Source organism: Amblyomma mixtum, chromosome 8 (genome assembly GCF_055824585.1).
Source record: "Amblyomma mixtum isolate Tamu chromosome 8, ASM5582458v1, whole genome shotgun sequence".
In the NCBI taxonomy this organism is placed as follows: domain Eukaryota; kingdom Metazoa; phylum Arthropoda; class Arachnida; order Ixodida; family Ixodidae; genus Amblyomma; species Amblyomma mixtum.
The window spans coordinates 34112745-34124198 of NC_143019.1; the positions used below are offsets into that span (position 1 = coordinate 34112745).

Consider the following 11454-nt stretch of genomic DNA (forward strand, 5'->3'; position numbering starts at 1 on the left):
TGTGTGGACAAGAGGAGCTGCTGTTGCGTTATACACTTAATGCAGTTCTTAAGGGTCGTCCTGTTTTTCGGTATGAAGGTACCGAATCACGTCTTGCACAAAAAGCCTAAAACACACACCACAAGAAAAAAATCACCATGCTTTAAATACTGCTCCTAATTTCCGACGTTTCTTTGAAGACATGTATCAGGAAGCATTGAGACATACGCAATAGGACAGACTTAGTGCAAATTGCTGAACATTTTATTACTTCAGAGTTCTGTTGTTTTTTTTTTTTGCACTGAGCGCATCAGTACTGAGGGGGCTAGAAAATCATCCATACTCCCGGCTCGCAATTGATGTCTTCAAGCTTCAGGGAATCGGTGTAGCGGAATCTCGCCTGGCAAATGCCGTTTGCCTGAAAAAGTGAGAACAGTGCACTGAATCAATCTTTTCAATGACAAATAAAAAGCCAATGTGTCCAGTTACTCTCATCATCATCATTATCATCATCAGCAGAAGCTGGCTACTCCCACTGCAAGGCAAAGGCCTCTCCCATGTCTCTCCAAGTCACCCTATCCTTTGCCAGCTGCGGCCACCGTACTTCCGCAAACTTCTTAATCTCATCCGCCCACCTAACTTTCCGGCGTCAGCTCTTCTTACGTTTCGCTGCATTTCGCTGCACTGCAGGATATTTTTAGATAATCCATTATTACGGGTCACGGCCCATGTGTTTAGCGTTATCACGGATCTTCCTACGGCCATACTGCCATCGCTATGCTACTTCTACGCATGATTACTGGCTCAATAGCTGCTATCTCGGTTGCGACGAGAAACGTCGACCGTCTTATTCCTATAATGAAACTAATGCACGCTACTGTTTTCACTCGCGGCCATCGCAAATGTGCTGCTGGGTGTTTCATCCTTCAGGTTGGGAAGTGGTAGAGTTACTGGGAGGAAGGCAGCGAAAAGGCGTCTTTTACGGATTTTACAATTATGCTGTTTTGCTACCGAAAACCTAGATAACACTGATCATGGCTTAGTAACAGACTGAATGTCTATGGGAAGAACTACTTTTGCTGAAGGCCTACAGAAGCGAGCAATGATAATGGAGGTTTGTTGTGATAAATCATCAGAGGGGATGAAGGCGTGCACATTGTTCCTAATGCACGAGTTGTACACATGGCTCTTGCTATGTTCTGCACGCCGAAGGTGCCAGGATTAGTTTCATGGGGTTTATCGTCCCTAAGCAACTCAGGCTATGAGGAACGCCGTAGTGGAGGGCTCCAGATGATTTCGACGACCTCGGGTACCTAAACGTGCACTGACATCGCACAGTGCGCGGGCCTCTGGCATTTCGCCTCCGCCAAAATGGGACCGCCGCGGCTGGGATGGAGCCTGCTGATTTATTGGGGTTTAACGTCCCAAAGCGACTGAAGCCATGAGGGACGCCTTAGTAAAGGACTCCGGAAATTTCGACCACCTGGGGTTCTTTAACGTGCAGTGACATCCGTACAGCACACGGGCCTCTAGAATTTCGCCTCCATCGAAATTCGGCCGCCGCGGCCGGAATCGAACCCGCGTCTTTCGGGCCAGCAGCAGAGCGCCGTAACCACTGAGCCACCGCGGCGGGGCAGGGATAGAGCCTGCGTCTTCGGGGTTAGCAGCCGAACACCATAACCACTAAGCCACCACGGTAGCTTGAAGGAAAGTGTGAAGAAAAATCTTTTTTTTCAGCCAGGTATGAGCCCTGCTCAATATACCAGGTGTCCCAGCTAAATGTAACCAAGCTTTTAAAAAACACGGGGTGTCCAAGCCGTCTGAAACCAAATGAGGGTTGTTTAGAGTCGCGTGACCTAGTCTGCTGTATTTTTTTCGTTCTTCAAGATTGACTAATTAGTTAAGCTTAATTAACTAACTTTTTAATTATTGACTTCAGGAACAAAGTGTCAATGAAAAAGTTGTAGATCGTTTTGAGAAACAGCTTACTGAGACATTTGCAACAAAGTAATATTTACGTAAAGTAGTTTTTTTTGCCGGCCTTTAACCATAGCCCGCACAATAAGAAAAAGCTTCCAAATGACAACTGTGGCACTTCAACGTCCCATGACGCGCCTTAGAGAATAAAATCCATTTTTTTCTGAAGTCCTCTCCTCGGTGAGACTTAGGGTGCACATTGGGGCCGAGAAGTGAGCGAGCAGCTGGTCACGTGACGACTTTCTTTTAAGGCCAATAAATGAAGCTACGTAAATCGTAACTTGACGGAAACAGCACTACTAGCGGTTTTTCGAGGTGATCTAAAACTTTTGCATTGACACTTTCTTCCTGAAGTCAATAATTAAAAAGTTGATATTTAAACTTAACTAATTAATTAACTTTGAAAAGCGAAAAAAAAAATACTCAAGACTAGGCCACGCGACTATGAACAACCCTGAGTTGGTTTTACTGGACTAGGACACTTCGCCCTTTTTAAAAGTTTGGTTACATTTAGCTGGGACACCCGGTATATCCAACGCGCACAGTACAGTACCCTTGAAATTACTATTATTTATGTAGGTCTTCGCTAGGCGGTAGCTATACCGCGGAGATGCGGTCATCGACTGTGAACAAAGCTGCTGCATTTGCATGGTCCTTGCGGTGCAAGCTCCGTTGTAGGAGGGGTTGTTGCACAATCATTCGCCGATATCTGCTGCTCTCGATAGGCTCTCGTATACCTTGGAGTTGAGCGGCAAGCAGGTCTCCTTGGAGTAGGGCCCCGATATGCTGCAGGAGCTCTCAACGGTGGTGAACTCCACCTTTGTCACTATCCCGTTCGACACCTGAGGGAGAAAAATGAGCAACAAAGGATCTAATTAATGCACTGCCTCGGAACCAAGTCCTGAGATGCGAGTCAATACAACTACACTTGGGTGCTTTCCTCGCTAGCTGCTGACACCGCAGCCAGATTTTTGGCTAGTAACCACCATCCTCGTAGTGCACGGAAATAAGCGAACGACTCCAATTTTGGATGTTCTCGTGGAGAGCATGATGACGCTTTTCGACACCGATTGTATGAAAGCGGTCAGGAGTTTTTTTAAGCTTGCACACGAAAATTATGAAGGCAACACAAAAGCAAACCGATCAAAGGGAGAATTCAGAACGAGGTAGAGACGTCAGACGTGAAGTCTTAAATAGGCTAACTCCCACCACCTCCTTTGTTAAGTTTGCGGGTTATCGTATTCAACGGGGAAAGGAAACGTGCAAATACTACTAACCGAGTGCGAAGGTGAGATCTAGTACCTTGTTGCGGTCTCGCTGTTGGTGGTTTTCACGACCTAGACAGGGCGTCTCAGTTTGTCCAATATGGCGGCGCTATGGAGGATTGCGTCTGGGCGTGGAGTAGGTGAATCACGTTCCATAAAATTTCGCTACGACGTCGCGCGTTTTATTCGATGTTGGCCACCTGGTGTGAGTCAGTCTATGATAGCTCGGTTCTGTACAACAGGCGAATGACTGAGCTAGAAGCGCAATTTTTCGCATTAGTGCTACAGGAAAGCAAAACTTAGCGACTGGCATGCGGCTTGGGCAGAAAACGATGCAGAAACGATCTTACCGTCGCATGAATTTGAACCGCTAATGCTGTTCCCGCTTTTCCTCCACACGCAACCACACGAAACTTTAGATAAGATTATGTCCACAAGAGAAAAGAGAGAACAATACAAGGTTGCCTTCCTCCGTGCACTGTTTTATCGGAGCAACCAATCATCGCGGCCTCTGCTTGTTCGTGAACAGTGAATTAAAAGAACGTAAAGCCACTATTATAAAATCATTTAGCCTGATTCTGTTCAGTTCTTACCATACGTCCATCTGAATGCATGCTTCAGGTCACAGCGAAGGCATGGGGCAATAACAAAGTGAAAAAATAATTATAACGAAATAGAGTTCGAGTAAGTCATTCTATAATCCGCCCCGCCCCTCCATACCTATTAAATCACCACATGCGCAGACGAAATAGAGTTCGAGTAAGTCATTCTATAATCCGCTCCGCCCCTCCATACCTAGTAAATCACCACATGCGCAGGCCGAAATGAGGCCTGCTATTAGAGCGACATTCATGCGCAAATCTCCTCACGCTACCGTTGGGGCTAAGTGCTCAGCGATGGTGGTCTACAAATGTCGCCTCATATTTAGATAGCTCAGCGAAAACCCTTTAGAAATGGGGGCTCATTGAGTGTGATAAGAACTGCACTGTCTTAGTCCTGCATGCGCTCTACCACAGAACGTGCAAACATGCTGCCCCCATGCTCGCCCGGTATTGCTAGCGCTAGAAAACTCGCACAGCGACGCTTACCGCCTGTTCTATCTCATCCGCATGCAAACATCTGTGCTACTGGGCTCTTAAGATGTAATTATACAGCGAAACTTTTTTGATAACAACGTTCGAGTGTGCTGGAGGGGCACTAACGTGACGGAGCAAACAGCATGGTGCCGCGCGCCGATCTTTCTTAGACTAGTTAACCGATCTAGTTGAAGTCGCCAAATAAAATCGTTAGTAATTACGTAATTATGCAGCCTCAGGGAGGGTGGAGCGAAGCGTGGTGAGTCAGCCATCATAGAAGAAAGTCCCACTGAATGGTACAAAGCAAACACGATGTGATCGGCGCCTCAAAAGACGGGCAACGACGAAAGGGTGGACGGGTAATCCACTTGTAAGCTGAAAACACATGTGTGTAGCCGCGCTCTTCGGAGTTCGAATGCGTACGATACGGTAGAGCATAAAAGCAAAGTGGTCTGTGGGTAGAAATACCTGGAGGTGGTGCTTTGCGTCGTCTGCCAATTCGTTTTGATGCGCTACCGGTAACGACACAATGACACACCGAAGATCGCGGCCGTACTCTCACGTGTTTGCCTTAAGAGCGGATCACCCTGTATGACGGCCGAAGAGTTAGGCGTGCAGACTGGATGAGGAAATGGTCAGAGACGTGGTAGTGGTAGGTGGCGCAGGACAGGATTAATTAGAGAACAATCTATGCGGATTCTACTCATTACTCAAGGTCGGGTTAGTATGAACACAAGGCCATTCAACTGGGACCCGTGGGCGGTACCTTTGGTACACAGATTGTGGACCACCTAATTGGGTCAGAATGTTCGGAGTGGTATCAAACGATTCATCGTGTTACGGAGCATAAGATTACTCGTCGAATCAAAGCGTAGCATATCAAAGGGACTCGCACCGGTGACCTTTGGTTCATCAAACATTGATTTCTTGACACTTCAAACGCCTATTAAGGACAAACTAATTCACGTAAGATATTATAAGCGGTGACAAACGATTTGTCTCCTTGCGCTGTATGCGTTGAAATCACGTAGATATCCGGATATAACGAATTTTTTTTACCGGATATAGCGAAGATGGCTAGTGACGCAATATTCGTTCGCTATTGCTAACGCTCGATACTCATTCGCTGACTCAGCATTTTGCGCTTTTGCTCAGCGGTTGGCGTAGCTGGCCTGCCAACGATGATGATGATAACGATGCGCAAAAATTGACCACACGACGTGAAAGTAGTGGCATCACTTACCTGGTTGGCCGCTCGGGTGACATCGAGGACAGTGTTTAGGTGGGTGGCGTTGCGACGGTGATGATACATGGTGGGGTTGGCCAACGCGAAATGGCCGAAGTTGCGGTACGTCTCGGACTTGAGCCACACGTCGGGCACAAACACGCAGGAGTCCTGGACGCGGCTTCTGTTCGCCTCTTGGACGCAACCAGTGAAGAAGCGGGCCTCTCCGATTCCACACAGGGCCAGGCAAAGCAACAGGACGGACACGGCAAAGTTGAACATGACGTCCACGCACGCAAATCGCGTCTCGTACTGCGGACGAAGGTTTCCGAAATGGTGGCGAACAGCAAGCTTCAACGCGCCACTGACCGCCGGAGATGGACGAAGGGGGGCCTTTCACTTCGCTGCGTTGAAGGAAGAAAGAGATAAGAGTGTTAAAGAACGTTCAAGTGATAATAGTGCCAAATAAATGCAAAACATGAAAGCAAAACCAGGGGTGAAGGAGCCCTTTTCCACTAGGGTCAAGTCTGTTATCGTGCATTTAAGTTGTCTGGAACCGTGCACCAACAACGAAGCCGGCAGCGGCTTATCTCCCTAAGTGGCCTCTACTGGTTTTGGAAGCGTTAAAACGAGGCTTTCCAAAATGATAATCTAAAAGTTGCCCCGCGACCGAGAGGCAGAGGCGATGTTATCGCTCCGTTTCAGGGGTTGGCGTGCGAGACGGCGTTGCAGGGTCATTAAGGCACACAGTGCAGAGCGAGCAGCAGTCCCGAACATGGAAATAAGAAACAGGATGCGCGGACGATTCAAAATAAACTAAATGCCGGAAAAGAGCTCGAACAACATACATCGCTTTGAGGAAGGCGGACCTGGACGGAAATTCTTCTCCTCCTTCGGGGGCAGAGAAACAGCAGCTCAAATAATCATAAAGTAATGGGAACGCATACCTTGTTCTTGGATTTTTCTGTCTTCTTCCTTTCCCTCGGAGATGTCGGTTTCGAAGAGGCGGATCAACGGCTGTAACACGCAGTGAATGATAGGGTAAGTTGCGCAAACAAAAAAAAGAACAAGCAAACAAGAGGAACAAAAAAGAAATACAGCGAAAGATATTCGTGCATAGCGGATACAAACGCACTCATGTACAGTCAGGGACAAAAGTCTCCGGACCACGTGTTTCTCAAACGAAGCTTATAGCTATACTATTAGACAGCGGCTGGAGACCGCACTTGTGCAGATGAAAGAACAAAAATTTACCTTTTACCTCCACAAGTGTGGTCTCCAGCCGCCCACTAACAGCAGAGCTGTCGGCTTCGTTAGAGGAACACGTGGTCCGGAGACTTTTGTCTCTGACTGTACACGGAGTGTTGTTGTTGTTGTTGTCCTTTTCTATGCTTGACGCGTATGCTGGCGAACCACCGCACGTGCAGTCGCGATGAAGAAAGATTCGAAAAATGACAGGCAAGGTTGCCCAAAATAATAGATTGCTTACATTTAAGAAGCGCCAAAAAGACAAACAGGAAGAAATTTAGTTGACGCAAGCGCTTACTACAGTAAGTTATGTTTTGCTCAGAAATTCTCTTGAAAATGCACCACACCCAAGCAAAACAGGCGCCAGGTTTTATTGAAGAGAGAAAAGATAAAGAAGCCACCCGCGCCAAAAAATTGCGGCACTTGAATAGTAGTGCTGTCTTAGCTGTCTCTTCATAAAATACAGGGGCTCAAGAGCGCTTCTGTAACTAAAAAAACACTATCCTTTGTGCGACTTAACTGTTTGTTGTTGCCTGCCGCTTTTTGAAAATGCAGCAGTACTTCTCCAGCACCATGACTGGTTCGCGCGGGAAAAAACTGAGGCGTGTATTATCGATAAAGCTGGTAAAACATGGGCTAGCTATCCGTCCGAGTTGTCAAGCAATGGATAACAAATGAGTCGTCTTCTTGGGTTTTTACAGTGCAGTACACGTTTGTGAGAATTTGTGATTTAAAGGTCTGTTGCGAATGCCCGTTTGCGAAATCTTGGTCTCTTCTTAATTCTTTCGGCGTTTCATGAATACGCACCGACTATGCTAACTACACCTAATTTCAATATACTGCGCACCGGATGTCAAACGAACTACTGAAATAACTTTTCTTTCAGACAACGCCTATTGTCAGGCGAAACATTGTGGATGGCTCTTCAAAAAGACGAACACTCACAAAAAGAAAGGACAACACGAAGTGCTCGCTATCAACTAAACAAATTTTATTTATGTACATTGTATTGAAGAAAGGCGGTGCAAGGATAGACAAGGAAAACAACACATGATACAGCACGCCGAGTTGAAAACGATCACAAGGGTGAGATGTTTTTGTTAAGATAGCAGAACACTGCGTCCAGCAACAAGAACTACGACTTACACATTTATCGGTGAAATTTCATATTCCGAAAGCTTCCATTATGTCCTGCTGGGCTGTCTTGTGTTTGGGCATCCAAAGACCGCGTGTTTTTCGAAATAACGGTGCTCATATGTGGCTCTTTACATATTCGGTCAGATGCGGCCTCGGACCACCGCCAAGCGAGATTTCGTATTCTCAAATGCGCACATTCAGACAACGGCCGGGCTGTTCCGTGTAATTAGGCCCGCATGCCAAAGGAATAGTACAAACCACCCCGCAAACACAATCCACAAACGGAGCGCAGTGGTTTAAACCACATTCATTCATTCATTCATTCATTCATTCATTCATTCATTCATTCATTCATTCATTCATTCATTCATTCATTCATTCATTCATTCATTCATTCATTCATTCATTCGCCGCCGCGATAGCACAGTGGATATGGTGCCCAGCTGCTGACCCGAAAGACGCGGGTTCAATCCCAGCCGCGGAGGTTGAATTTCGATGGAGGCGAAATTCTAGGGGACCGTGTGCTGTGCGATGTCACTGCACGTTAAAGAACCCCAGGTGGTCGAAATTTCCGGAGCCCTCCACTACGGCGTCTCTCATAGCCTTCGTCGCTTTGGGACGTTAATCCCCATAAACCAATTCATTCATTCATTCATTCATTCATTCATTCATTCATTCATTCATTCATTCATTCATTCATTCATTCATTCATTCATTCATTCATTCATTCATTCCCACCGTGAGTCAAATTTTTCAATAGCAGGAGACTCTCGCTAGGTTTTTTTTTGCTGAAAACAATGTCAACGAGATAGTGCAAGCAACCTTCTTAAGACTGTGTGATAATTCCATGAATGTGAGGGATGGCGGCAATCTTCCTGCTTCCATGACCCCTTTCTTTTGGTCCTTGCCCCCACGTGGTTTCATTTTGGTTCTATTAGACTCCTTGGAGAAACCGCTGCCAACACGGAGCCTGGAAACCTGTATTTTTTTTTTTTATGATCCGGCCACATGCTCAGCGAACGCTTTCTCCGTCTGATGGAAACAGGACTTTAAGGGCCGAATTCGATGCATTAGTGGCTCTGCTCGCTCCTTAGCGAGCAAACATGCATGTAACAGCGCAGTTAAGATATATTTTAACCCGAAAACTAAAAAAAAAAAACGTCGTAATGATCCGGAGAAACACTTGAGCAACAGATGAGACTACGTCGACCTACGCCGTTGTCGCAGCCTGTGGTCGATTCGAGGAAAATCGTGAAAATATTCCTTATTTTCGTCCCAGGAAGGCACAATTTGAAAACAAGAGTGCCATCTTAGAATGTAAGCTTCAAGCTTCTTACGATCATTCCTTTTGAGTGCTCATGTCTCATTGAGTTTTTTTTTGTGGTATTTTTGTTCCATGATATACATCAAGCCTTAACAATGATTTTTTTTTTTACGCAACAGGCTGTGCAACAGGATTTCTTTAGCATTTTTAAACAGTCTCATGTACTGCGTGCTGCGGCGTCTAGACTGCGTGCGTGATGACCCCGGATAGGAAACCTTTTCCTTTAATGAGGCAAATTTTTATGACTAATTAATAAACACTGTTAGCCTTCACAGGCTCATACAGGAGTGGGTCACAAGAAAAACAGTGCAAGGTCAAAGAGCCGCATTAAATATAAAACATGTCAATACTTAGTTCGGAGCAAAAAGTAACAAACACCAAGCTCATAAAACAGCGGAACGAGAACAATGCGACGGAGAAAATGCTAGGCAAAGGCCATGAAGAAGAAAAAAAAAGGTAAATCAATTCAGTAAATAATGCAGAACAAAAAACAAAAGCAAGCCGAATAAGAACGTTAAGAATACAGTGCAAAGCGGATAATATTCTATATGGAAGGTGCAACAGCGAACAACGATTCGATGGTGAACAAAAGGAAAACAAATTCGAAGGACGATTACGATTTTCCCTAATGCGAACTTTGAGCGCAATTCTGTCTGTGTCTCCGGCTCTGTAGGCACATTGTTTTGCTTTGCTTCGTCGTCGGCGGGTCTGGCGACGATGATAGTTAGATCGTAGTATTAGTAGAAGACAACGATGCGCAATGCACAGCGTGATTGGCCAGGGTGTATCCGCTATGCACCCTGGCCAATCCCCCGCCGTGGGTATGTGCCATTCAGCCCGAGGACATCATCATCATCATCATCATCGTGAGAGTGTGCTGCAGTTTAAAACGAGGTTTTGACCGTCTGTGGCGTTAGCCCAGGGCTTTCAGTCTCTGTAGGCGCATCGTTTTGCTTGGCTGGTTCATCGGGACGTCTGGTGACGATATTAGTTCGACAGTAGTATTATTTGATAAAGACTGCATTCTGCAGTTCACAGTGTGCGAGATTGCGTCTATATTAGTACGACAGAAGTATTAGATAGCAGTTAGATAGCAGTATTAGCAGACCCATCATACTGTCGGCTCGGCTCGCCATGCTGCTTTCCTATATTTCCAATGTTACTGCCCACCTTCGCCGCTGCATCAGTCTTCCGGTGGCGGAGCCACATGTAGCTGTCTTTTACGCAGTTATGTGGCTTACAAAAGTTTTGCCTTCAGTAAAAATGTCATAATTGCTATTCATTCGCCCTAGTAGCATTGCCTAGCCTGTCTTTGCACTCCTGTTTAGTGTTCCTTTTAAATCAAGCATTCCCCTTCCTTGTGTAAATTAAAAGTATTGACACTTGTGAAATTCAGTGTGCGGGTTTCAGGATATGTAACTTCGTCACTTTGGTTGGACTCAAATAGAAGTGGACATCGAGGAGAATCGCGAATTTCCCGCTTAGATGGATTGAAATCACTAAGATTGAGGCACGCCGCTTTATTGGGTAATCGAATTTAAACATATTAAAGAGGTAACATGCGACAAAAGCGCCTCGAGGGACGAGCGATATTCCGAAGCTTCGTTACCTGATTTCATCATTTATCGCTTCCAGTCCTGTTTTCTTCATGTGAAGAAAAAAAGCATTGCATTTTTGAAACCACATATTCATGAAGATGTTTGATATATAATAAAAGCTTACATCGTTTAGGACATTGATATAACTTTTCACTATTTACATAGTAGTTGAAATCCACTAGGAACGGGCCATCGGGCACAAACTATGGAACCCAAGAGATGCATACGCTTGGGTCCTTGCAACTTTGACACAAACTGTAATGCACTAATGTGACCCCGCCCTGAACTGAATGGTGAAAATAATGCCCCACTGCGTACGTCTACGTTATTTACGACGCGGATATTAATTGGTTATTGCACTGATCATCACAGAGCGGAGTCAGACTTCCAGGCCATGAAAACATAATGAGCTCTTCATGGTCGTGCCTCTCTGTTTTTATTAGGGCAGTAAACTTACATCTCGCACCGTTTGTTCTGCACAATAAAGCTCTGGTGTAAACTTTGTCAGCTAGAGCTCATGCCGAAGTAGTTTAAGATATACATGGTCTGTTCTGAAAGTAGTAGGACTCATTTTTTTAAACAAAATTTATTCAAGAGAATAGTACAAACGATTACAATTTTTCAA

At 45.5% G+C, this 11454-nt stretch overlaps 1 protein-coding gene across 1 annotated transcript; it reads right to left on the minus strand.

Moving 5' to 3' along the window:
* Positions 1 to 304: 304 nt before the first annotated feature.
* Positions 305 to 5804, minus strand: LOC149331990 (uncharacterized). Its single transcript, XM_089557451.1, has 3 exons — positions 5541 to 5804; positions 2694 to 2798; positions 305 to 397 (listed from the first exon to the last, which is right to left on the minus strand). The coding sequence occupies exons 1-3, from the start codon at positions 5802 to 5804 to the stop codon at positions 305 to 307; spliced, it is 462 nt and encodes a 153-aa protein (XP_089413577.1).
* Between the last annotated feature and the right edge of the window lie 5650 nt (positions 5805 to 11454).

Excerpts from the sequence above, each read along its gene's own strand:
- LOC149331990 (XM_089557451.1), bottom strand. The coding sequence starts at position 5,804 with ATGTTCAACTTTGCCGTGTCCGTCCTGTTGCTTTGCCTGGCCCTGTGT. Across the intron at positions 2,799-5,540 it reads TCACCCGAGCGGCCAACCAG|GTGTCGAACGGGATAGTGAC; the intron begins GTAAGTGATGCC and ends TTTCTCCCTCAG. Across the intron at positions 398-2,693 it reads GCTTGCCGCTCAACTCCAAG|GCAAACGGCATTTGCCAGGC; the intron begins GTATACGAGAGC and ends TCACTTTTTCAG.